The following is a 25,324-nucleotide window of genomic DNA, read 5'->3' as shown; positions in this document are numbered from 1 at the left end:
GGGGTAACCCTCTCCTCTGATGTGTCATTCCACCCTCCCCCCCTCCACACTCTCCTGGTGAACCTCCTCTGATTCCCCTATTGTTATCAGCTTTCGCGTGCATGCGCCAAGCCACCATCACCCATTTTTATTCCCCTCCTCCCCAGTTCCAACAATCCTGTCTCCACTTCGTTAACTCACCGGCACCCCCAACTCACAATTCCTCCCATCCCCATCTGGTTCTTCTTCTTTCACCTCTTCCCTAATGATTACCAACTGCACTGGAGGTCTTCCTGTTGGATCACCTCCCCAGCCCAGTTCCACCTTCTGTCCTGAGGAAGGGTCTCGGCCCGAAACGTCGACTGTGCTTCTTCCTATGGATGCTGTCTGGCCTGCTGCGTTCCACCAGCATTTTGTGTGTGTTGCTTGAATTTCCAGCATCTGCAGATTTCCTCGTGTCCACTTTTCTATTTATTTTTGTTTTCATTTCGTCATCGAGCTGCCTCCCAACTTCATGCCGCTGTTTCCCCTCTTTGCCATCCTTCACCCATCGGTTTTTGGCCCTACAATCACCTTTGGCCATTGTCTCAGCACCCCACCTCTCCTTTTTTGTACAGGCCAATCTCCGTCCTCCGCTCTAAATCCTGATGCAGGGCTTTAACTCGGAACATCGACTTACTGCTTGACCCATCGAATGCTTCCCAGTCCGTTGCTCGACTTAAGTTCTCTGGCATGGTTGGTATTAGCGACATTTGGGATAGAGTGTTCTCTGAAATTGAGCATCATATCTGAGTAAGCCATTTAGCCTCTTTAACCTGTTTCAGGTTCATGATCAATAAACAAAGCTGAACGTTGTTTGTTCGCCAGCCGGTTTGTTTCATTTTGGTGGAAACTTTTGTTTATTCCCAAGTTATGAAATCCCCAACTTCTCAACATGCATTGCATAATACATAAAAGTTGCGCATCTGCAGATTTCCTCGTGTACGCATTGCATAATTTTCGCTTGCTACGGGAGTGTGAATGAAAGGCTCCCATGAGAGGGGGCAGGACTTGGCGATTAAAGCGACTGGTGAGGCCGCGCATGACATAAGAGGGGGCGGTGTCATGGTATTGGAACGTTGAGGACGGTGAAAGAGGCGTGGCCTCGGCCGCGATCCCCACCCCGCTCCACGCCGTTTGAGCCTGTTTTTTCAAAAGTTGTGACGTCACGCTGGCCCGCTGGCGGGCGGGAGCGAGTATGCGTACACCCGGACCGGCCGGCCGGCACCACGTGACCCGAGCTGCTTCAATCGGCGGTGCGCTCGAGGGCTGGACTCATACACACAAGATGGCGACCGTGGAGTCGGTGAGTGACATTACCTCACGGCACTGGGACGTGGAACTTTCACACGTTACATGGCCTGAGAGGCATAGTTAACGGCCGCTGACTGTCACCTTACGGCGGTGGGTGTGAAAGAGGCTGCGTTCAAGCCTCCATAGAGGCTCGTTTGTATTATCCACACGGCCTGGGAACTGTGGCCCGGTGAGCGGCTGGGAAGCAGCATGGCCGTGACTTGAATCAGGCCCTTGCGCCGAAAGGGGCCGGGTGTCGTTCATCTACTTTCCTATCTTTTGCTCACCTGCTCTCCCAAGGAATGGGGAGGGATTTCTTTGAAGTTCTCGTTCACCCTGTTATTGCGGTACCTGTCCACCATTCAACACCGGCCCCATGAGGGAGGACGTGGGGAAGACCATCATCCCCCACTCTTCACCGCTAGCTGACCACAGCGTAATGCCCCGAAATGTGCCTTCATGCCTTTTCTTAAAGTATTTTTTCTCCCGGAGAAAAAACACAAAGTAACGGTAAACTAACGTCACCACACAAACCCTAAGGCGTTCGCAATTCGACCCTTGTTTGTCATTGTTTTCTTCTAAAATTAGGTTTTCTATAGCTTAATGATCATCCTTGCTTATAGGATTATTTGTATATTACTCTTCTAGTAAGCGAATAAAGTATGAACTTGACATTTTAATTTAATAGTTATGATGTTCGTTTTTCTCAAATCTGAATTTTGTTATGCTTTTCCTAAAACCGGCTGCTTCATTTCTGCACCTGTTCGCATTCTTTCTCCGTCGCCTCTTGTGTTGATTCTTCAAGCCAATCACTTGTTGCTGAAATAGGTATTGAGTATTTTCTCACGGGGGGGGGGGGGTTCTTCTTAGCTGTCTATCCCACCAACCGGCAGTATGGTATTGACAGCTAATGAGGCAACGGTCCAGATTTAACAGATGGTTGAATGATTTCTGCCTCTGGAGTATTAACCTTTCCCTTACTTTGATTGCTGTACATGGTCAACTGGCTTTCCTTTCACATTAGCCATGTGCAATTTTTGATCCTGTAACAGGTTTTCAAATGTTCTGAATGTTTTCTTTGGTCTGCAAAATCTGGTATTCAATGCACTTGACTCTTCAAAAGCAAATGATTTTGTGAATTATCTGGCCTTGGTATTTAATGCTAATTTCTCAGTGGCACATGATGGGTGTACTGTTAATAATGAGGCAAAAGAAAGGGCAATCATGTAATAGGGACTTGGAAGTGATCTTAACTTGGGATCAAAACTTTATTTTTGGTTATAAACTGCTCAGCAACTATCCTGAAATTTTCCATTTTGTTTCTCTTAGTGCAAGTAGTGGTGTTTTGTTGCAGATTCTAAGTAGAAGATCTATTGATAAAAGAATGTTCAATGTCTGCCAAACATTCACTTATAAATGCAATTGTTTGTTTTAACTGGTCCTGATTTTAATCACTGTGTCATATTCAATCTTCCATCTATTAATGTCATTGAACCTTTCTCTTTGAGTGCTCCTTAAAGCCCAACTCTTAGTCCAAACCTTTGGTTATTTGCCTAATTGATCAGTTTCTGTTAAGTAAATGCAAGCTGAAGGAGATATTTGAAAGTTTGAATGCAGTGCGGTACGGAAAGTACAGTAATTGGTCACGTATGGTCTTTGGAAGGGTGAGAAAATGTGGACTAATTTTTGCACATGATAGATATCAAGTGGTTGCACTTTTTTCACAGCAAATCATACTTTACTCCAAGTTACTGCTTATGAAGATGTAGGACAGAGGCAGAAGCAGAGTCTGTAATGATGCTCCTGCACAATTAATGATCTGCTAGTACTTTTTGGGCTAGCTCGTGATGAAAGGTTATTTGGCATCGTATCTGAAACTGTATATCAACATGAACCATCACCTTCAGGGAGGAGATAAGGTTGGGGTGTAGATGGATTTCAAAATTATCTAATTAAGCTTCTTTATAGAGGAACAACCACAAAGTAATGAACTATTTCAATTCTGAGAAGTTTTAATTCAGCTGTAAATCATGCAGAAATACACTTACCATGGCTCTTCTTCCTCCCCCCATTCTATTCTGCTCAATCTTCACTAGTTTCTTGATGATTAATTTATTGTTTGAATGTACTTGTTTGTAATTAAGCTGATTTAATAGGTTACAGTTCAACAGGTTTAAGCATGAAGGAACTATTCAGTTTGCTTTTGATTTTAAGAACACTACATTATGAAGAAAACCTGTATTGTTCCAGTATCAGTAAAGATGAACAAATGCAAATATGAAGTGGGATGAGCTGGGCTTTTAAGAGGAAAACCAATAAATTTGATATTGTAATTTCAGCCATTATAGTATTAACATTAATTCATGAAAAAGCAAGAAACTACCAGATGATGCAGAAATGGCATAGTACAATTTGGTACCAAGTTTTACAGTGTGGTCAAACAGATTTGTGGAAATGGCCTGTTTGGGGAGGGAGAAGTTCTGAAACTTCCTCTCTGCCTTCAAGCAACATAAGGTAACCCAATGATCTCTATTTCTAGCCAACCTTATAACTAGGTGTCCTCTTGTTCATTTCTTTGTGGTCAGAAGAATTTCCTGTTAATACTCATCCTATCTTTACCCCAATGTTTTTAATTTTAATTTATTTAATTTTTTTCCCTTTTATATTTCAAATCATCAATTTACTGGACAAAATTCATTTTTTTCATTTTGTAGTTCTTAGCCAAGTGATTAAGGCATTGGACTAGCAACTTGAAGGTCGTGAGTTTGAGCCCCAGCTGAGGCAACGTGTTGTGTCCTTGAGCAAGGCACTTAATCACACATTGCTCTGCGACGAGACTGGTACCAAGCTGTATGGGTCCTAATGCCCTTCCCTTGGATAACATTGGTGTCGTGGAGAGGGGAGACTTGCAGCATGGGCAACTGCTGGTCTTCCATACAACCTTGCCCAGGCCTGCGCCCTGGAGAGTGAAGACTTTCCAGGCGCAGATCCATGGTCTTGCAAGACTAATGGATGCCTTTATTTATTATTAGTTCCTCATTGTATATGTTCTAAATCCATTTTTTTAAAGAAATGTTTAACAATGCCTAAAAACTGGATTTTTCCTTGGGTAATAGATTCCTTCTGTATCTCACTTTTGTCAAGCTAGAAGTTTCAACTCCTCAGTTTGGCCTATATGCAAATTTAGGCTGATGCTTCATCAATATATATTTTATTGCTGGGTTGACTGCAGTAGCGTTATTAAGGATAAAGTCCATAGTAGAATGGTGGAGGAAGAAGCTGTGCATTAAGGATAGTTTTGTATTATTATCCAAAAGAGGAAAAAAGTTCATATGTCCCATTTAGTGTATTTTGGATTTCACTGTCAATTTGCTACTGTATTTATATACAGCAATTTATTGGCTTTGAAATATGCAAGGCACAGCATATGGAAGCTAGAAATAATTTACCATGTTAAAGGTAATTATTTTGTACTGCCTCTTTGAAGAAAACAATTTCTGAAAAACATTCCAATTGTACTGTGACTGCCAAAGAAATGGTAATTAAAAATAATGAATGTTATAATGTGCAATTTCAATACTCTAATTACACATACAGTTACTCCCTACTATCAAAGCTTGTGTTACTGTTATTAAGGATGCTTGTGATTCTTAGTGTTTGGGAACAGTTTGCTCTCTGGCTAGTTAACATGTTTCATTTTTACCTTTCATCAGCCATTTACTGTGTTACCTGGGTAATTTTCTGTTTTTCTTAAAATTATGGTTACTCAACACTTTTAAAAATATTTAATATATGTAAACAAGATAGTATAAGCTGCTAATAAACAGACTGAAAATCTGTACCAAGTTGATAAGTAAACACGGGGTGGATTTTTTAAATGATAGTGCCATTGACATTTTAGACTGTCCTGTATAGTGAGTGTGCAGATTATTCAGATAGTGGAATTCAGTTTTACTATAAATGCAATTCTTTGAAAATAGGCATTTAATAAATGTTAATTATTTTATTTTTACATTTGGTACTCAATGAACTTCAATAATATCTTCAGTACAGTGTCACACGGGAGATTGGTCCAGAGGTTTGGCCCATTATATCCAGGGCAAGTTGGCAAATTGGATGCAAAACTGGCTTGGTGATAGAAGAAAGGATGATTGTAGTGTTGCTTTTGTGATCGAATGCTTGTAACAAGTTCTGTTCCATAGGGATTGTTGCTGAGACCTTGTCTATTTTAATATGCATGAATGATTTGGATGTGGATATAGGGAACAATCATTAAGCTTGCAGGTGATGTGAAGATTGCTCAGTTGTTGACATTGTGGACTCTTAAGATACAAAGTGGCATTGATGAGCTGGTGAAGTGAGCTGGAAATGGCAGGTGGAATTTAATCCTGATAAATGTGAGAATCATTTTAGGAACACTTCTGACGCTAGGACATAGACCATGAAAGGTGAGGCTCTAGGACAGGGGTTCCCAAGCTGGGGTCCAGGGACCCCTTGGTTATTGGTAGGAACCCTTGATCTGGGGAGAATTGAGGACTGGGGACTTTGGTGTGCAAGTCCAAAGATCCTTGAAGGTTGTGGCACAAGTAGATGTCTTCATTAAGGAGTTGTACAGGATGCTGGCCTTCATTAGTCCGGATAAGAGCAGCAAGGTTGTGCTTCAATTTTACAAAACCTTGATCAAACCTCAGTTGGAGTACCTACCATGTGCATTTTGCTCACCACACAATAGGAAGGATGTGATGCTACAGAAGAAAGTCGTGATTCACTGGGCCATTCCCTAGGGTGGAGTGTTTCATTTATGAGAAAAAACTGGAGGGGCTAGGTCTGTTGTTCCTAGAGCACAAGAAGTTAAGGGGATATGTATGATGTCTACAAAATTGAGGGTTATTGGTAGGTTTGACTGTAGGAGACTTTTCCTTATAACAAAGTTAGATAAACTAGATACTGATTCAGGGTAAGAGATTTAGAGGATATCTGAGAGGAACCCTTTCACCCACAAAGTGATGAATATCTCCCTGAGAAAGTGGTGGAAGCAGAGTCACTGGTAGTTCAGAGGTGCCCAGATGGGAATTCAAATCACTTGGGCATGGAAGGCTATGGGCCAAATGCTGGACAAACTCAGCCTGTCAAGCATCATCTGTAGTGGCAAAGAATGGTTGGTGTTTTGGGTGGAAACAAAGTTAATAGGATGGGCATAAGGAACCAGATGGGGAAAGAAGGGTAGAAACAGACTGGTAAGTGATCCTCTCTCCCTCACCCAGATCCACCTGCCAAACTTTTTTTTCCTTGTATTTTTCTGCTGTCATCCACCAGGATCTCTCCCCAATCTCTCTCTCTCCCCCCTCCCCCCCCCCCGGCTTGCTTATTAACTGGGTCTGCTGTATCATTCCTGATTTCCTGATACAGGGTTTCAGCCTGAAATATTGATCATTCCTTTGCCTTCATAGATACTGCTTGATTTGCTGAGTTCTTCCAGCAGTTTGTTTTTTTCTCCAGATTCCAACATTTGCAGTCTCTTGTCTCTTTGCTGGAAGATAGGATTAATACAGATGGATGCCTGTTGATGGTGAGGTGAGCTAAATGCCCTTTTCCATCCTGTATGACTCTCTGGTACATTACATTCAGTACTCATCTTTAAGTATGAGATATTGATTGGCTCAGTGGTTTGAAAGTTCACTTGTTTCAGTCTAGCGACTAGAAGAACAAATGTGTGAGAGTACTGAAATATTTTATGTTCATGCTGTTTACCTGTTGAGCAGATTATAACAAAAACAATAACTACTTAAAGATGGCCAGTGATATGTTCTTTTTTGTGCCCTGCTCTATCTATACTTACTCTCTGTCTCTCTCTCTCTTACTCTATCCAACAATCTTTATTTGTAACTCCATATCAAATTTTGTTTGGAAAAGCTTCTGTAAAATGTCATGGAATGGTTTCCTACCTTAACGATGCTCTGTGAATTCCAGTTTTTGTTTGTGTTAATCTTTTGGTCCTAATGATGTGTCCAAGTTTGCTAATGCCAATTAAAATTGTTGTTTTGTCTTGTTACAATTAGTGTATGTACCTACTATTGTTTAGCTTTAAAATGTACTTTGATGTCTGCCTAACTAATCCCAATTGTTAGGAAATCCATCTTCTTATTGCACATACAAAAACTTCAATGCTTTCTTGTTTCTTAAGTCTATTTTTACCTTTGTGTATTCATTTTGTAGTTACTTGAGTATCCCATGAGTAAACAAGTAAAATATATAAGGCAATACAATGTTAATATCAAACTTAAAGTTCTCTAGTGTGAAACTGGATGGCGGGGGGGGGGGGGGGGGCGGAATCAAACTGCTCCAGATGCTACCTGTTGTAGTTGAGAAGAATGGAAGGTGATCTTATTCAGATATAAAAGAATATTAGAGCTCTGGGCAGAGTAAATCCTGAAAAGATGTGTTTCCTTTCATCAGAAAGCCTAGGCCCAGAGAACACAGTCATAGAGAGAGAGATAAGAATTTCTTATGAAAATTATGAGTTTTTGAAACTCCTTGCCACAGTGTTGTGGGGATGGATCCTTCTGTATATTTAAAAATGAGATGTATTTTAAGTCAGGGAATCACAGAAGTGGGGAAGTGCAGGAAAGTGGATGTAAGAACTGTTGTATAGGTCACAAGGGGATGAATGGCCTATTCTTGCTAATCCCGATAGCCTTATGGTTTACTGAGATTTGAAATTTTAAAATGGACCTTGTGCAGATCTGAAATACTGTAATTGCACGTAGGAAAATTGATGAATCTTTTCATTACTCTTGAATAATTCTGCTTCCTCATCTCTTGGCTCCCGAACCTTTGAAATGTAATTGTGGTGGTGAACGTTGCTGTCCAGTATGCTGATTCTGATGAAAGCTCATCGAAAAAAGTTTCTCTCCATGGATGCTGTTTGACTGCAGTATTTTCAGTACTTGGTTCAGTGAGGAGTTAAGGTTTTGTCCAAAAATGATCTGATGTCAGCTGAGTGAAGGTCAAACAATGAAAAACAGTAGACAGCTAAATAATCCAGCAAATCAAATGAAAGTTCTGCAGTCCTGCCATATCTAGTCATGGAGGTGGGTACTTGAAGGATATCCCCATCTCAAAGGTAACAAAGCCCAGCATGAATTCTGAAGCTTTTGCAGCCTCATTCAGTTAGAAGTGCCTTATAACCAATCAATCTTGACTTCTTCCTAAGACTTCCATTTGTTAAAAGATGGTTTTCAACCAATTTGATTCACTCCACATGATACCAAGAATCTGCTCAGTGCATTAGGTACAGCAAAGGCTATGGGGCCAGGCAATATACCCGCTGTGGACCTGAGCTTCCAAATTATTTGAGCCTCTAGCCAAGCTGTTCTTGTACAGTTGCAGTGCTGATATCAAAGACTATTGCCCAAAAACATCCTGTTTATAAAAAAATCAGGACAATTTCAGTCTAGCTGGTTACCACACAATAAGTCTACTGCCAATTATCAGTAACATGATGCAAGGTGTCATTGACATTGTTATCACCCAGCAGCTGTTTGCCAAAGTAATATTTACTAATCCACATTTTGGGATTTCCCAAGACTGTCTGGCTTCAGGCATCATCACAAACTTGGTCCAAACGTGAAGCATAGAACTGAATTCCAGAGGTGAAGTGAAAGTGGCTGCTCTTCTCTTTAAGGCAGCATTTGACTGAGTATGGCATCAAGATGCTTTGGTGAAACTGAAGATGATCATTAAAGAGAAAATATTTCTGTGGTTTCAGAAAGGAAGTTGGTTGTGATTGTAGTAGGTCAATTGTCCCTTTCCCAAGATATCACTGTAGAAGTTCTTCAGGGTGTTATTGGCACAGCTGTCTTCAGCTACTTTATCTTCCGTACTAAAGTCTAAAGAAGGGATGTTTGCTGATTGTATGACCCTGTATGCAGCAAGAAATGAGGCTGCTGATGAGTGGTAAGTAAGGTGTATTATTAAAATGTCGACGATGATAATTTTTTTTTAAACCAAGAATGGCACCCCATCAAGCACCCCAATTCTTTCCACTACTGATGTATTGTGGCAGTAGTGCGTACCATCTATAAAATGCTGTCATCCAGGCTACTGCAAATGCATCCTTAATCTTTACCACCAAGACGGGCAAGAACAGCAGATGTATAGGAACAACCATCAGTAAATTGCATGCCATTGCTAATTATAAAAATGTACAGTAAATCACCAGCTGTTCATCACCACAGAATCTCAGTCCTGCAAGTTCTTGCCCAACAGTACTGTGCAAGTCATTCTGGTGAAGCTGATTCGTTAGTTCAAGGTGGTTTGCCACTACCTTCTCAAGAGCAGTTGAGGAAGGCCAACACATACTGGCATTGCGAGTGATGCCCCCAAATCACAAAAATTAAGAAGCACTATTATTTCTTTTCTGTTACAGATTTTTTTCCCTACATGTTGAATTTCTGTGTCGAATTTAGAAAAGTTGTATTTATTTGCATCATCCTTTACTTGAATTCATGGTAAAGATAGTATAAACGTTTACAATATCTAGACCTAACGTTTGCATGTATTTTAGATACATTGCAGCAAAAAAAACAATGCTTCTTGGCTAGAGCCAGGTGAGGCTGTCTTCGTTAAGAATTTCTACTTGGCTCAAAGGTGAAGCTTATTTCATTAAAAATCTTTGCTACTTTAAAAAATTGAGTAGTTCTGCATTTTACCACTTTTCTACAAGATGACGTACTATGAATTTAGTGGGAAGGTACAGATACTATCAGTTCCCATTCTGAAAGTATTCGTACCTGGTGATTGGAGTTCCGATAAAATTCAAGACTCTTCTGTTTCCACTAGTTAGCATTAGTTTCTTGGAAACATCTGAATTTTAATCCTTTTCTGAGCTCAGGTACAGAGTTGTTGCCCTGCTGATTTCAGGGCATGTTGTATCCTCTCAACAGTTAAACGTGAGACCAATAGTCATGGAAGGCATTCCATTTCACTATTCTTGTATTGTGGTTCCATCCACAGAGTCATGCATGGATTTTTAATCTTGATGTAAGCAGTCAAGAACACGTTCATTAATGCTGAAAAAACAAAATAGGAATTCAATAATTTTATCTCTCTTTGGGAAACATTCATTTTACATTCTTTTCAGCAGTTGCTCCAAGTATACTGATCATGTGTGGATCTTGTTCTTATTTAATATTCCAGCAAAAGTTACAAATATTTAAGCATTGAATTAAGTTGTTATTAAGTTTGATGTCTGGCTAATCTATTAGTGCTCAGTTTGTCACAAACCTTTTCTGTGATGTTAGTTGCACCTGTACTAAGGTGTGTTTAATTTTTTTTGGCACTCTTTTTTTCCGTGTAGGAAACCACCACACAACCCCAACCTTCGGAAGAAGAAGGTAAAACTGAAACAGCAACTCAAGAAATAGGAAAGCCTGAACACTACATAAAACATCCGTTACAGAATAGGTAAAGCAACAAGCATAAGATTTCATGCAAATGTTCAAAGTGAGGAATAGTTTTGATGCAAATTTATAAATTAATACCTATTACATTGAAATGCATCCTGTCACATGGGTTGGATATACAAATGCCCATAGAGTAGATGCCTATGAATATTTCTGAAGCCATTTTCAGGTGATATTTTTTTAATTTAGTTTACCAGATTTATGGCTTATTACTTAAAATACCAATATTGAGGCAGAGAATTTGAGAGGAAAAGTTTCTTCCTTATGGTAATTTAGGGCAACATAATCCTTTGGCCATTTCATGGTAATCTGAGATGTTGTCTTGTGTTTAGGACATTAAATTGCTGTCCATAGTCATGGGATTTGAAATATCCAAAAACATGATACAAATTAGATCACCTATTGGTGATCTTATTGCTGTGGCATGTGTTTGCCTAAATGTCATTTCGTTTAAAAATCCATTTGTTGTTTAACAAGAATATTGAGACAGTGATATGTAACACACATTTATTTCTTCCTGCATTTTGCAGTGCTTTTTTGTGTAACATCTGTATTACAGTCTGCAAAATTTTAATCTATTCTCCAGCACCACTTACTTCAATTGTTTTCATGGAAGTAAACTACAAAGTGGAATCAGTTAAAACGAGTGCTCTCCAGGAATAGAATTATCCCGTTAGTCCAGGATAATATGTATAATGTATAATCCAAGACCTGATAATTAATGGTATATTTATTTATTCTTAACTTTCTATTTTAAAGCCTGATTGCAGAATTTTGGCTTTTTTCATTTGATACTGACCTAATTTTCACTAGAGGCTAGAAGAGTTAACTCTAGCCAATCTGTCTTGGTTATCAGGCTGAAATATATTATGGCCATGTGTTCTTAGTCCTGGCATCAGAAAATGATTATCGGTTGTTTCGATCTTCTCTTCCCCGCCCCCCAGTTATGACTGTAGTCTTGTTGCCTCGGTTAAATCGGGTCTTACTTTTCCAGTCACAATCAATCTGAGACTCCCTCAAATTCTATTATGAAGAATCTTTCAAACAACCAACAAAATAGCTTTCATTTCCTTGTGCTTAGGCATTGATTTTTATCAGAAGTTTTGGAATTAAGAAGGAAATGTCTCTCCCACTACACCAAAGCTCAGTTTTCACATAAATGTTAAGGTTTTGAAAAGTTTCGGGGGCTGCTCTTTGTAACTAATCTCATCTTTTAATTTTCTATAATATCTCTTGTAGGTGGGCACTTTGGTTCTTTAAAAATGACAAAAACAAAACTTGGCAAGCAAATCTGCGTCTGATATCCAAATTTGATACAGTGGAAGACTTCTGGGCGTAAGTCAAAATATGAAAAGTAATGTATCTTTGAAGTTAGCAGAGGCGCATCAGGGCAATTACAATCAAAGTTCAAAGAATTGTGCAGTTCAATGTATTAGATTGGAAAGGACATAATTTTAAATGGCCATGTGCATACAGACACTGTTTTATGGAAAATACCGTCAAAAGACAATCCATGACAAGGAGTGTGTTAGAGAGCTATCTTCTAATCAGGACAGCAATTGAGTTTTAAAGGGCAGAGTTTCACGGCAATTTACGAAAAAGAGTTTTGACCAGCGACCAATCGGTGTTCAGGATTGATTAGCAAGAGCCAATTAAAGGAAGGCAGTGGCCATTGTCTGAGTGGACAGAGTCAGAGTGGTCACCTTGAGGCTTCCACGAGGAGAGGCTTCAGTCAGAAAGCAAAAGAAAAGCTCTAGGTTAAGTTTGTGTTTTTTTCCCTTCCTATCTTTATATCTGCTCAACTAAAACAGTGGAGATGCCACACAGGAAAGATTCTTGCATGGTTGATTGGCAGGAGGCAAAGAGTAGGAATAAAGGGAGCCTTTTCTGGTTAGGTGCCGGTGATTAGTGATGTTCCATAGGTGTCTGTGTTGGGACTGATTCTTTTTACATTCTATGTCAATGATTTGGATGATGGAATTGATGGCTTTGATGCAAAGTTTGCAGACGATGTGAAGATAGGTAGAGGGGCAGGTAGTTTTGAGGAAGTAGGCTACAGAAGGGCTTTGATTAGGAGAATGGACATATAAGTTGCAGATGGAATACAGTGTCAGGAAGTGTATGGTCAGGCACCTTGGTAGAAGTTGTTAAAAGGTTGACTATTTTCTAAATGGAGATAAAATACAATTAACTAATTCCTTGTGCAGTATTCCCTCAAGCTTGATTTACAGGTTGAGTTTGTGGTAAGGAAGGCAAATGTGATGTTAGTATTTATTTCAAGAGGATAGAATATAAAAATAAGGATATAATTTTGAGACTTTATAAAGCACCCATGAGGCCTCACTTGGAGTATTGTGAGCAGTTTCGGGGCCCTTATCTTAGAAAAGATCTGTTGAAGCTGGAGAGGGTTCAAAGGAAGTTCATGAAAATGATTCCAGGAATGAATAGCGTTTGATGGCTCTAGGCCTGTATTCAATGGAATTCAGAAGAATGCGGGATGACCTTATTGGAATCTATCGAATGATGACAGGTCTCAGTAGAGTGGATGTGAAGAAGATGTTTCCTGTCATGTGAGAATCTGAGACCTGAAGAGACAGTCTCTGAGTAGAGGGATGTCCCTTTAAAATGAAGATGAGGAATTTTTTCAGCCAGAGAGAGGTGAGTCTGTGCAATTCTTTGCCACAAGCTAATGTGGAGGCCAAATCAATGCTTGATTGATCAGGGCGTGAGGAGATGCAGGGAAAAGGCAGGAGATTGGGACTGAGAGGAAAATTGGATCAATCATGATGAAATGACGGAGTAGACTCGATGGGCCAGATGGCCTAATTCTGCTCCCATATCTTATGGTCTTAAGAAAATCTTCAGGAATTATTTCTTTTGACTCTAATTGATCAAATTTTACTTTGTTTTTACTTTGAACAAGAAAAGTATGGATGATAATGGAATGGTTAAAAACTAAAAGATTCTGTTGCACGTATTTTAAACAAAATTGGAAGGCGATGCTGGTCTATTATGCTCCTAAGCAGATGGAGTCAAGGGGCAAATAGTCATATGGCTGGGAAACCAGCCTGCAGAATATACATAATATGGGCATTAACTATTACAATTTTAACTGATGAAAGATGGGAAGTGATGCACTGCAAGGATTGAAGCTGGGATCGTTGCTTTTTTTTTTATCTAATTACATTGATGATTTGGTGTCTTGAATCTGAAGTATCTGCAAAGAGATACTGATCTGTCATGGAGATGGACTGGGAAAAGGCAAATGGATTTCACTTTAGACAAGTGTGAAGTGATGCATTTTGGACAGTCCAACTAGGGTAGGGCTTGTACAGTGAATAGCAGACATTGACAAGTGCTGTGAAACAGAAACTTGGCAGTACACAGTTTGCTGGAAGTAACCATGCAAATACACAAGGTTGTGAAGAAGGCACTTAACATGCTGGCCTTTGTAGGTCAGGATATCAAGTTAAGGAGTAGGGATATTTATATGACCATATAAATGGTTGGTGAGGCCGCACTTTGACATTTTTCGTCACCCTGTTATAGTAAAAGATGTTATCAAGCTGTAGAGCTGCAGCGGATAGGTCAGCTGAGAAGATCATCAGGGTCTCTCTTCCCGCCATTACAGACATCTACACTACGCGCTGCACCATAAAGCCAACAGCATTGTGAAGGACCCCACGCACCCCTCATACAAACATTTCTCCCTCCTGCCATCTGGCAAAAGGTACCGAAGCATTCGAGCTCTCACGACTAGACTTTGCAACAGTTTCTTCCCCCAAGCCATCAGACTCCTTAATACCCAGAGACTATACTGACATCTATATCATTTATTATTATATTGTAATTTGTCCTCTACTGTGCCTATTATCTTGTTTATTATTTATTGTACTGCCCTGCACTGTTTCGTGCACTTTATGTAGCCCTGTGTAGGTCTAGTCTAGTGTAGTTTTTGTGTTGCCTTACATAGTCTAGTGTCGCCTTGTGTTGTCTCACTTAGTCTAGTGTAGTTTTGTGTTGTTTCATGTAGCACCATGGTCCTGGAGGAACATTGTTTCATTTTTACTGTGTACTGTACCAACAGTTTATGGTCGACATGACAATAAAGAGCGACTTGACTTGACTTGAAGGATGCTGAAGAGATTTGAAGAAGCTACCTGGACTTTAGGCTCTGAGTTATAGTTAGTTTAACCACACTGGATTGTTATTCCTTGGACAGTTTACTTGGATGTAGGAGTTTATCAAATTTTGAGGGCTATGGATAATGTGGAGGGTCATAGTCTTTTCTCCAGTGTTGGGAAGTCCAATACTAGAGGGCACAGATACAAGGTAAGAGGGGAGAGATTTAAGTGGCTTCTTTTCACAAAGAGTAATGAGTACCTGGAATGAGCTGCCTAATGAAGTAGTCAAAATGGGTACAACTGCAACATTTAAGAGGCATTTGGATGGGTATTTGGTGGGCTAATAGCTGAACAAGAGCAGCTAGGACTAACAAGAAGGATGCCGTGGTTGGCATGGGCCAGCTGGGCCGAAGGGCAGCTTTCTGTGTTCTGTTACTCTGAGTCTTTGAAAATTTGCTGACAGCACCAAATTGGGTAGAAGACAAGCAGATTATACGATGATAGTAATAAGTGTGTAGATGAGGATGTGATTAAACTTTAGTATGGAAGTCTGAATTTGGTAAGAAGAGCAGGGAATCTATGTTCCTATTTTTAAAAACAGAACAAGCTAAGGATGTTTATTAAAGGGAAAATTAAGCTATTGGTTTCAAGAATACAGAAAAATGGATAGTTGTTTGGAGGAGATGGAGGTTGATTGGAGCACTAAAAGCTGAAGGCCAAACAAATGTAATATGTAATATGATGATGAGAGGCATTGATCGTGTGGATAGTCAGAGCCGGGTATGGAAACAGCAATGCCCTTGAATGGAAAATCCTACAGAAAAAGTAGTGGATACAGCTCAGTTCATCATCATAGGTTAAGCCCTCCCCACCATTTAACACATCTACATGGAGTGTTGTCGCAGGAAATCAGCATCCATCATCAGGGACACCCACCACCCATGCTCTCTTCTCACTGCACCATCAGGAAGAAGGTACAGGAGCCTCAGGACTCACACCACCAGGTACAGGAACAGTTGTTACCCCTCAACCTTCAGGCTTTTGAACCAAAGGGGATAACTTCATTTCACTCAACTTCACTTGCCCCATCACTGAACTGTTCCCACAACCTATGGGCTCACCTTCAAGGACTCCTCATCGTATGTACTCTTTACTTACTGCTTATTTATTATTATTGCTATCTGCACACTTTTTTGTCTTCTGTACACTGGTTGTTCACCCTGTTGGTATGGCTTTCATTGATTCTATTATGGTTATTTGATTTATTGAATATGCCTGCAAGAAAATCTCAGGGTTGTATATGATGACATTTAAGTACTTTGATAATGAATTTCCTTTGAACTTTGAGACTGGAGGTCTTCTAGATCTCCCACATTTGGCAAGAAGAACACGCCTCTAACCCCAAATTCATTCTCACTACTCTAGCTAGGCACGAATAGACAAAGAAATTCACCAGAAACATATCTTGGCCTCTGCCTCTTGAGCTAAAGTCTCCATCTCCCCACTCAACATTTGTTCACTCCAACAACTGATGCTCCCACAATGGCTGCTCTGTTTAAACCTGACAACTTTTCATTGGCCCTTGCCAATAAAATGATCTGAGTGTTACATTTCATGTCGCACTATTACCATACCTTAACCAATATTTTTTTATAAAACATTCTTGTTGGAATTTCCTGGGAAACTATCTATACTTCTAGTTTCTGCTAGAAAGGAGAGAGTTGTGCTTCAATCTATTCCCATTTGAGTTTAAATTAGCTTTTGAATAAATCTATTCTTAATTTTAAGCTTCTAATATACATAATTCAGTGTCTCTCTGGGTTTGAGCAATTTGAAGATTTTTGCTTTTGAGTTGTCTAATTCAATCTTTTTTTTTAGCAGAAATTTAGCTGTAATTAATCTGAGTAGATTGTACCATCTGGGTGCTGAGCTTCCTTTCCTTTCAGCTGCATTAATAGCTGTTGTCTTTCCTTTGAAGATCAGGCAACCATTTTTCCTTGTAGGCTGTCTTTCTGGCACGTAGATGGTAGTTGTCTGGCTGTCTTTTTTATTGCCTGTGATTGTATCCAATTGTCATTTTGCCTTGCTTTAAAGTCACAGTGCCAACAGTTTGCCACTTGCACTTTTCCTTTGAAGGGTGGTATGACTGTATGAACAAGATAAAGCCTTTGTATAAATAGGATGAGTGACTTTGCTAATCTGGTTTGTTTTCTGAAAGATTAGTACTGAAGTTTAATAAATAAATTGGGCAGTAAACTAGATCACCTTGTCGTGTACTTGTAGGACTTGCATGGATATTGAAGTGGCGTAGACTTCACTGATCAAATCCTAGATGTGGTGGTATGCTAATAGTGTCCACCTTTTTCAAGGATATGAACTGCTCTAATACCTGATTTGTTTTTTAATATTTATTATCTGAATTATGGTTTTTTTAAAGCTTCAATTCAGGACTGAAAGCTAAATCATTCAGTGTCCTCTGCACTGAGGAAATAACTGGGTTTAGTCCTTTTTAACTATAGGAAGTATGCAGAAAGTCAGCTAGCGTTTGTTGTAACTAGACTGGTTAACTTTTCAGATGTGAGCTTATGAAGTTATTTATGGCACAGAAGCAATGTTTTATATATAAAACATTATACATTATAAAACATACGCTCACACCTCAACATGAGGAACAAGTTTTTGTGGTAATTAGCTTGCCAAACTCAATAAAAAATCCGTGACATAACAGGGAGAACATGTAAACTTGCAGACAACACTTGAAGTCAGAATTGAAGCTGCCTTTGGTGCTGTGAAGCAGTGTCTGTGCTGGTTGTGGCACTATGCTGTTCTTGTATTTGGCAATGAATTATTAACTTGACACCTCAGCGTGAATGGTTTGCTAGTGTGCTGAGTTGGGGCAGGTTTATATTTTCAGTTGATAGTCACAGAGAAGATGTACAAAGAACCAAATATAGAATATGCCCCTGATCATCTATTTTAAAGACATCAAAGGTATAAGTGCTAATGATCAGGTTGGAGGGGGGCAGTTATAGTCCAAAAACCTCAGAATAACATTGTGACTCTGGTTTGGAAATCATGTTATTTGAGGGGGACATTGCATCAGGTGAATAGTACTTGAATAATAATAATAGAGTACTTGCTCTTGTTAGTCCAAGTTGAAAATCTTCGTGAGCTTATGACAGTTTTCGTCATTACAGGTGATAGAGATGGGAGTTAAGGTTTTGCCCATAGGAGTTGTACAAATCAGGTTAATCACTAAAATGTTGGCTTATGTGACAAATACATAGAAGTCAAGAAATATCCATGGTTTGGTGATCTTTACATCAAAACACAACTGCAACATTTCTGTATCCTTTGTTCTGATTAATTGTTGTCTTTTCTCCATCTCACAGCCTTTATAATCATATCCAGCTTTGTAGTAATTTAATATCGGGCTGCGATTACTCTCTCTTCAAGGTAAGTAGATAGTTGTATCTTTAAAATTCCAGAGTTAACAATATATTTAGTGTTAACCTAAACATGCTAATAACTTAATTAAGCATCACCTGGGTTTTTCTGTTGATTAACGACATTGCTCATCATTCAGTTTCGTAGCCTACACTGGCAGCAAGCTGAGCTCAATACTCCCATATTTAGTTATTGGGAAGAGGATTTCATTTACATTGACAACGCTTCCAATGAAGAATGTTGATATCATATCTACCAATATGTTCTGATACCAAAACATGTGGCCCTTTGTAAAATTTTTCTCTCCATTCTCAACTTTTATCATAGCATTACCTGAATACTTATTTCTTACTTGCCATTGGTACTTTGTTTGTGATGAAGATGGTTCAAGAAAGAGAAAGAAATAGATGTGAATTTTAGAAATTAAAGAAATGGGCAATAGCATCCTTGTGCTAAATTATATATTTGAGTGAGCTTCTATTCTAATTTAACCACTTTTGACCATTTTATCTCAAATATGATCAGTTTTAGAACTTGATTCAGCATGATTTCTAGTTGAAAGGTCACCTTTATAGTTTACATTTCTTTCTGTTTAAATTATACTCACAGTAACAAGGCAGGTTCTTTAAGAAGCAAGTTTCCCTAGAAATGTATTGAAGTGAAATACACAGCAAGTTAAAGGACAAGTATTGCCTTTGAATCATAGAATATTGATTTGCCCCTCTATTTAGTGTCTTCTACTATGGATTTAGAACAGAATCTGGCCATGCAGTCATGAGTGTATAGGATGCAGGGGGCTGAGGATGCAAACTTGTGAGATAGGATTTTCAGAGTGAATGGCATGGCTCTGGGGAGTGTGTGGTACAGAAGAATCTTAGAGTACAAGGTGAAGAAGACTTTGGGCACTGGACTTCATAAGTCAGGGCATTGAGTATAAAGGTGTGGGTCATGGTGTGATTGTACACAACCCTGATAAAGGTGGCCCTTGAAGTATTTTTTCGGGACCCTGCTCTAATAATAATGTTATTAAACTGGAAAGAGTACAGAAAAGATTTACAAGGATATTGATAGGATTTGGGACTGTGTTATTGGAAGAAGTTAAACAGACTAGATCTTTTTTCCTTGGAGCGTAGGAGACTTGAGAGGTGGTGTATAAAATCACGAGAGGCATAGTTAGAATGCACTGTCTTTTTCCCAGGATTGGGCAAATCATGAACTACAGAGCATAGGTTTAAGGTGAGGAGGGAAACTTGAGGGGTAAGTTTTTCTACGCAAATGGTGATTCCTGTTGGATGAATTGCTAGAGAAAGTGGTTAAGACAAGTACAGTAACTTAATGAACAGTCGGTTAAGTACGTAGATTGAGAAGGTTTAGAAATGGGTTAAATCCTGGCAAATAGGACCAGTTTGGATAGGGCATCTTGATTACATGAACCAGTTAGGCTAGAGGGTCTGTTTCCTTGCTGTATAACTCTGAGACCATATGCATTTCCACAAGATGGTATGTAACTTTTTAATCACCTGCCTCAACGCAAAAGTAGTCAGGAATAGAAAAGTACAAGTTATGCAGAGGTTTTTAACAAAATGAAAGTGGTGTTCCATAATAACCCAGAAAACCCTATTCTGTTTGTTTCTTGCTTAATGTGGAGGATGTCTTTCAAAGGAATTAGAATGACCCATTGTTGTAAAAATCAGCCTACAAAGTCCAAGAATCAATTTTGGAGGGCAGATTGAGATATCTTTGCTTCTTTGTATGTACACACATATTAATATTAATGTAGAGGTTATTAGTGGCATGTTATGCCATCTTAAAGGTTCCAGAATATAGTGTGAAGCATGAGGAAGAGGGACCTAGAAAACAGTGCTGATCTGAGTAGTTGAAAAGTGCTGGGGAGCAGCTCCTGCACTCTGACTTCAACCTGCAGGGTTAAATATATTGTTTCTGTTCTGTAAAAGCTTTTCTAATGAACAAATTAGCTAAAATTTAGGCCCTATTGAATGCTATAAATCATGTATCCAATATCTCTTGCTTTTGCCTTCAGGGCATAACATGCCTATAAGGTTGTGAGTTTGGAACCATTCTTGTTTCTGATCAGAATATTTTGGGATTAAACTACAACATCTTTTGCCTTTCAAAGAACTGCCACTTTATTCAACAACTAGAATATGAATTTCTAGATAATGTACAGATAAAGAATGTTTTTATCTCCAGATATTAGTTACAGAAATATATTTTTATGTAGATATCTTGCATGTATTTGTTGATTCACAATTACAGTAGAAATGTCACTTGCAATAATTAGATGTAACTGCATTGATTGCTGTTAGGCTGTTGATAACCAATAACAGTACGCTAATGTCCAAGATACAAAAGGCACAACCTCTATATTTTGCCAATAAATAATATAGTTTAAATTGAAATTTTAAAAAAATCAAAAATATAATTCCGTCGCAAATACTTAAGCTTCTACCTGACATTTTTTAAAAATAACATTTCCCATGTAGGATGGCATTGAACCTATGTGGGAGGATGAGAAAAACAAACGAGGTGGAAGATGGCTTCTGACTCTTTCCAAGCAACAAAGAAAGACAGATCTGGATCGTATTTGGTTAGAAACTGTAGGTATTCTTTCTTTCCTTAAAATTTTAGGTCCAGTTAACTCTGTCAGTTCTGACTTCATACTCTCATGAAAATGTGCCTACATTTAGCCATTGATTGCTCTTGCAAAAGTTAAGGTAATGCATTAAACAAGTTTGATAATCAGATGATCTATTTTTACATTGTTGATTTTGAATAGTGACTCCCCCCCAAAAAAAAGTCAAGGGAGGATGCTGCTGTCCTTAAAAATAGTGGCAAGGCATAATTTTATTAATCTAAGAGAGCAGATTCAGCCTCAGTTTAATGCCTTATCAAGAGGATCATTATTGATTGAATTTGGGGGTATGTTAGACCTGTACTTTGGTTTTTAATCTATCGTGCTTTAAGTTCTTAAAACTTGTCACAGCAATTCACTAATTTGTTATACTTCTTTATCTGTTCTTTTTTTGCCTCCCCCACAAAAAAAAAGCTGTTGTGCCTTATAGGAGAAGCATTTGATGAGCATAGTGATGACGCTTGTGGTGCAGTAGTCAATGTTAGAAACAAAGGTGACAAAATAGCTATATGGACTACTGATTGTGAAAATAGAGAATCTATCACATATATAGGGTAAGTGAACATATGACATACTGTTTTCCTTAGATTTGTCATATTCTCTTAAATGTTTACTACTGTACTAGATGCTATGGATGTATACTGTGGCAAGTAAGGTAAGAGGCTGCTCTGAACATTGTTGAACATATGAACATAGTTGGTTTGTAGTAGCACTTTTTCTTCAGCACTAGTTCATGTTGCAAACCAAAGCAAGTCCTTGAAGTCTAAATTAAATGTTTAATAGAGATACCTTACAAACTTTCAGAGAACATAGAACAATCTAGCACAGGAGCAGGCCCTTCACCCCACGATGTCTGTGCTGAACATGAAGCTGATTTAAACTATATCTTTTCCGCCTGTATGTGATCCACATTCCTCCATTTCTTGCATATTCATGTCTATACCTAACACCTTTATTGCATCTGCTTCCATCACTTCTCTGGCAACCTGTTCCAAGCACCTACTATTTTTTAAAATGCATGTCCTCTAATACTTGACTTTCCTGCCCTGAGAAAATGATTGTTACCTTTATGTATGCCTCTCATAATTTTATTAGCCTCCATCAGGTCTTCCTTCAGCTTCAAAGTTTGAAGTAAGTTTATTATCATAGTACATACATGTCACCTGGGATTCACTTTCTAGTGAGCAATCACTGTAAATACAAGAAACACCATAGGATCAATGAAAGACCACAACCAGCAGGACAAACAACCACTGCAAATACAAAAAAAAGGGGGGGAAAAAAAGAAATAATAACAATAAATAAGCAATAAATATCAAGAACATGAGATGAAGGGTCATTGAAATTGAGTCCAGTTCAGTAGGAACAGTTCAGTGATGGGTAAGCGAAGTTGAGTTCAACGCTCCAGAGAAACTTAGCCAACCTCTCCTCATAGTTCATACGCTATACTCCAGGCAGCATATTGGTGAACATCTTCTATGCTGTCTTGATCTTCCATGTCATATAATGGGCCGACCATTAATCATTGCAGAAAATTTATTTTGGTACTGAACTAGGAGATCAGTGTTTACTACGATGCACGGAGGCTCAGTGTGTAGAGGGTAAGGTAGAAAAGAACAAGTTGCTTGCAGAGGTTATTTTTGTAATGCTTTCTGGATTGAGCTGATCTAATCCTTTGAATGCACTTGTATTGAACATCACTTGCTTAAAATGATTTGGTAGCATACTTAAAGACTTGCATTTCTCTTGAACGTGTGTTTGGGGCTGAGCCTAGATGGTTCAAGAACCACCTTGTGTCACCTAGCCAAAGTCTGCAGAAGGTCAGTGAGTGTAGCCTGGCCATGAGTTTGTTGTATTGCATGGTCGCCTCAAATCAAACAGTACCAATATTTTTTTTGGAAGTAAAATGCAGTAAATTGGCAGATTTGACCTTGAGGCACAAGGAGATTTTTGTTATTTCCAAAGGATGCCATAAAATTAGGGAGATGCAAGCTTAGTTTTTATGTGACCATAGAGATATTTATGCTAATTTCATCCTCAAGTGTTTTTTTTAAGAATCTATTGCATTTGAAAGTGTGAAAGATTGAGTTGCAAAGTTTATCATAGAATGCAGTTACAAGTCGGGGGGGGAGAGGAGAGTGGTGGGGGATTATTATGTGAGTAAAACTGAATCTGATTTTGAATAGTTAACTGCATTTGTAGAATACTGCGTGTGTATTTGTTACAGCTTCAAGAGAATCTAGCCATACCAATTTTGGCATTGTCTCCGTAATGAAGGTTGCATTTGCTTTGTCTTAGAAAAAAGCTATAGGTGTTAGTCTTTTGAAAATTATTTCCAACATTAAAGTGGGGTGAGGCATGTGTGTATGCTGGGCAAAACCGGTTTCTTTTAATGGGTTAATTAAACATCTAAATATTCTACTTTCTATAATGGGAACCACATTTGTTATAGGTGCTTCTGTTAAAGTAAACTAACTGATAATAAAGCAAAGAGATGATTAGTTATCTAGTACTTTTTAGCTAGGGCTTTCTCTTCACAGTGAAGGAGGATGAGAGGTGTCTTCATAGATCTGTATAACATGTTAATAGGCATAGATAGAATGGATAGCCATATACTTTTCCCCAGGTCAGAAATGGCTAATATAAGGGGTTGTAATTTTAAGGAGATTGGAGAAAAGTCTTGGGGATTGTCGGTGGATGCTTGGAACATCCTGCTAGGGGTGGTGGTAGAGACAAATACATTTAAGAAACTCTTGGATTGGCAGATGGTAATAAAATGGAAGGTTATGCCGGAGGGAATGGTTAGATTAATCTTAATGTAGGTTAAAAGCTTGTCACAAGACTGAGGGCTGAAGGGCCTGTTCTGTGCTATAACATTCTATGATTTATTAGTTTAAGAAGAGTCTAGCTTGGTATCTTAATTATTTATACTTTGCTTTGAAACAGGAGAATTTACAAAGAAAGATTAGGGCTTCCTCCTAAAGTAGTGATTGGCTATCAGTCCCATACAGATACTGCCACAAAAAGTGGATCAACAACCAAGAACAGGTATGTTGTTTGAGAAGGCACCAGTTGTATGCTCACCGCTAGAAGACTGGATGCGTAAAGCAATCTACATTTCAAATTAAACCAAAGCTTCTAGTAAGCAGAATGGGACTGCATTCTAACATTACACAAGTGTGTGAGTTTTCAGTCATTTTTCTATCTTCAACTTTGTTCAGTATTCTGTGAAAATAACCCTTTCCCTTCAAAATATTTTATGAATCTATTTAGTTCCTGAAATTTTCCAAAAGTGTTAAAGATGGCTTGTAAAGTAAAATATTTTAAAAGGTGCAAGTTTTTTTAAAATAATAGATTACCTTACACTAAATGTGACACAATTTAAATTTAGACTTTGGTAGGTTGGGGCTTGTATAAGCATTTAGTAATTTTGGAAGGGAAAGGGTTAAGATCTTGTCCGAATGTTGTAGTCTTTAGCAGTTTAGTTCAGTTCTGACTTTTTTGTTTTGTACAGCAAACAAAAAGATTTGCTGTAATCCGTGCTTATTTGTTGGCTGTTAGATTTAATTTATTCATTGGTTTTAAATTTTAAACAAAAAGCTCTAATAACAGCTTGGTTAATTTAGATCATGAGATGTAATGCGTGTTTTGGGACTGGGCATATAATTTTAAATTGGTAGAATTCAGAAGTTGTCATATGCATTACTTAAATCCTGCTACATTAGTACAGAATTCACAGTTTGATTTAAACTTTAACTTTGAACAAGCTTTTGCAGTTTAGTGATTTATACTTTTTTGGGCAAGTGGGTTTCTCTTTTAAAAAAAAGTGTATTTTGTTTTTTTTTTAATTGCAATATGATGATTACATTCCTTGCTCGAGATGTTGAAATATATTGAAATCCTCTATATGTTTTGTATTGTTCTGCTGTATTTTAAAACATGTATCCTTGGAAGAAACTCTATTTTGCATTGGTTATAAAGGCTGAATTAGGAAAATGGTCCCAAAAAGTATACGTATTAAAAGTGTAAAAACAAGAACTGTGTAAATAAAACTGTACAGTGAAATTTCTGGCATTCAGTAGCTGTGGTTTCATTTCATCAATTTCTTTACAACGTTAAGCTGCTTACCTGCCACTAAATGGAAATATACCTACATTTGCCTACAGAACTTTCTGCAGTCTACACCACCAGTTTATTAATTATGTCACTTGTCACTTGAAGCATTTTGCTGCCTCAAAGACTTGCTTATAATGTTCATTTTTGACTTTAATTTGAGGTGTTTGTTACCACTGCAGGTTTCCATTATCAAATCATACTAATTAGAT

At 38.4% G+C, this 25,324-nt stretch overlaps 1 protein-coding gene across 3 annotated transcripts; it reads left to right on the top strand.

The window, feature by feature from the left end:
- Positions 1-1,200: 1,200 nt before the first annotated feature.
- Positions 1,201-25,066, top strand: LOC140196749 (eukaryotic translation initiation factor 4E-like). 3 transcript variants are annotated; one of them, XM_072256473.1, is made up of 7 exons: positions 1,201-1,324; positions 10,670-10,776; positions 12,015-12,110; positions 18,292-18,355; positions 20,851-20,964; positions 21,414-21,553; positions 23,946-25,066. In XM_072256473.1, exons 1-7 carry the CDS (start codon positions 1,217-1,219, stop codon positions 24,058-24,060), a joined length of 744 nt encoding a protein of 247 aa, XP_072112574.1. In that variant the 5' UTR covers positions 1,201-1,216; the 3' UTR covers positions 24,061-25,066. The 3 variants fall into 3 exon arrangements, with proteins under 3 accessions (XP_072112574.1, XP_072112575.1, XP_072112576.1); XM_072256474.1 differs by lacking the exon at positions 1,201-1,324 and adding an exon at positions 6,811-6,885; XM_072256475.1 differs by lacking the exon at positions 1,201-1,324 and adding an exon at positions 6,857-6,880.
- Positions 25,067-25,324: the final 258 nt, after the last annotated feature.

The sequence above is a fragment of the Mobula birostris genome, chromosome 4, assembly GCF_030028105.1.
Source record: "Mobula birostris isolate sMobBir1 chromosome 4, sMobBir1.hap1, whole genome shotgun sequence".
In the NCBI taxonomy this organism is placed as follows: domain Eukaryota; kingdom Metazoa; phylum Chordata; class Chondrichthyes; order Myliobatiformes; family Myliobatidae; genus Mobula; species Mobula birostris.
This window is presented reverse-complemented; position numbering and strand designations above follow the sequence as displayed.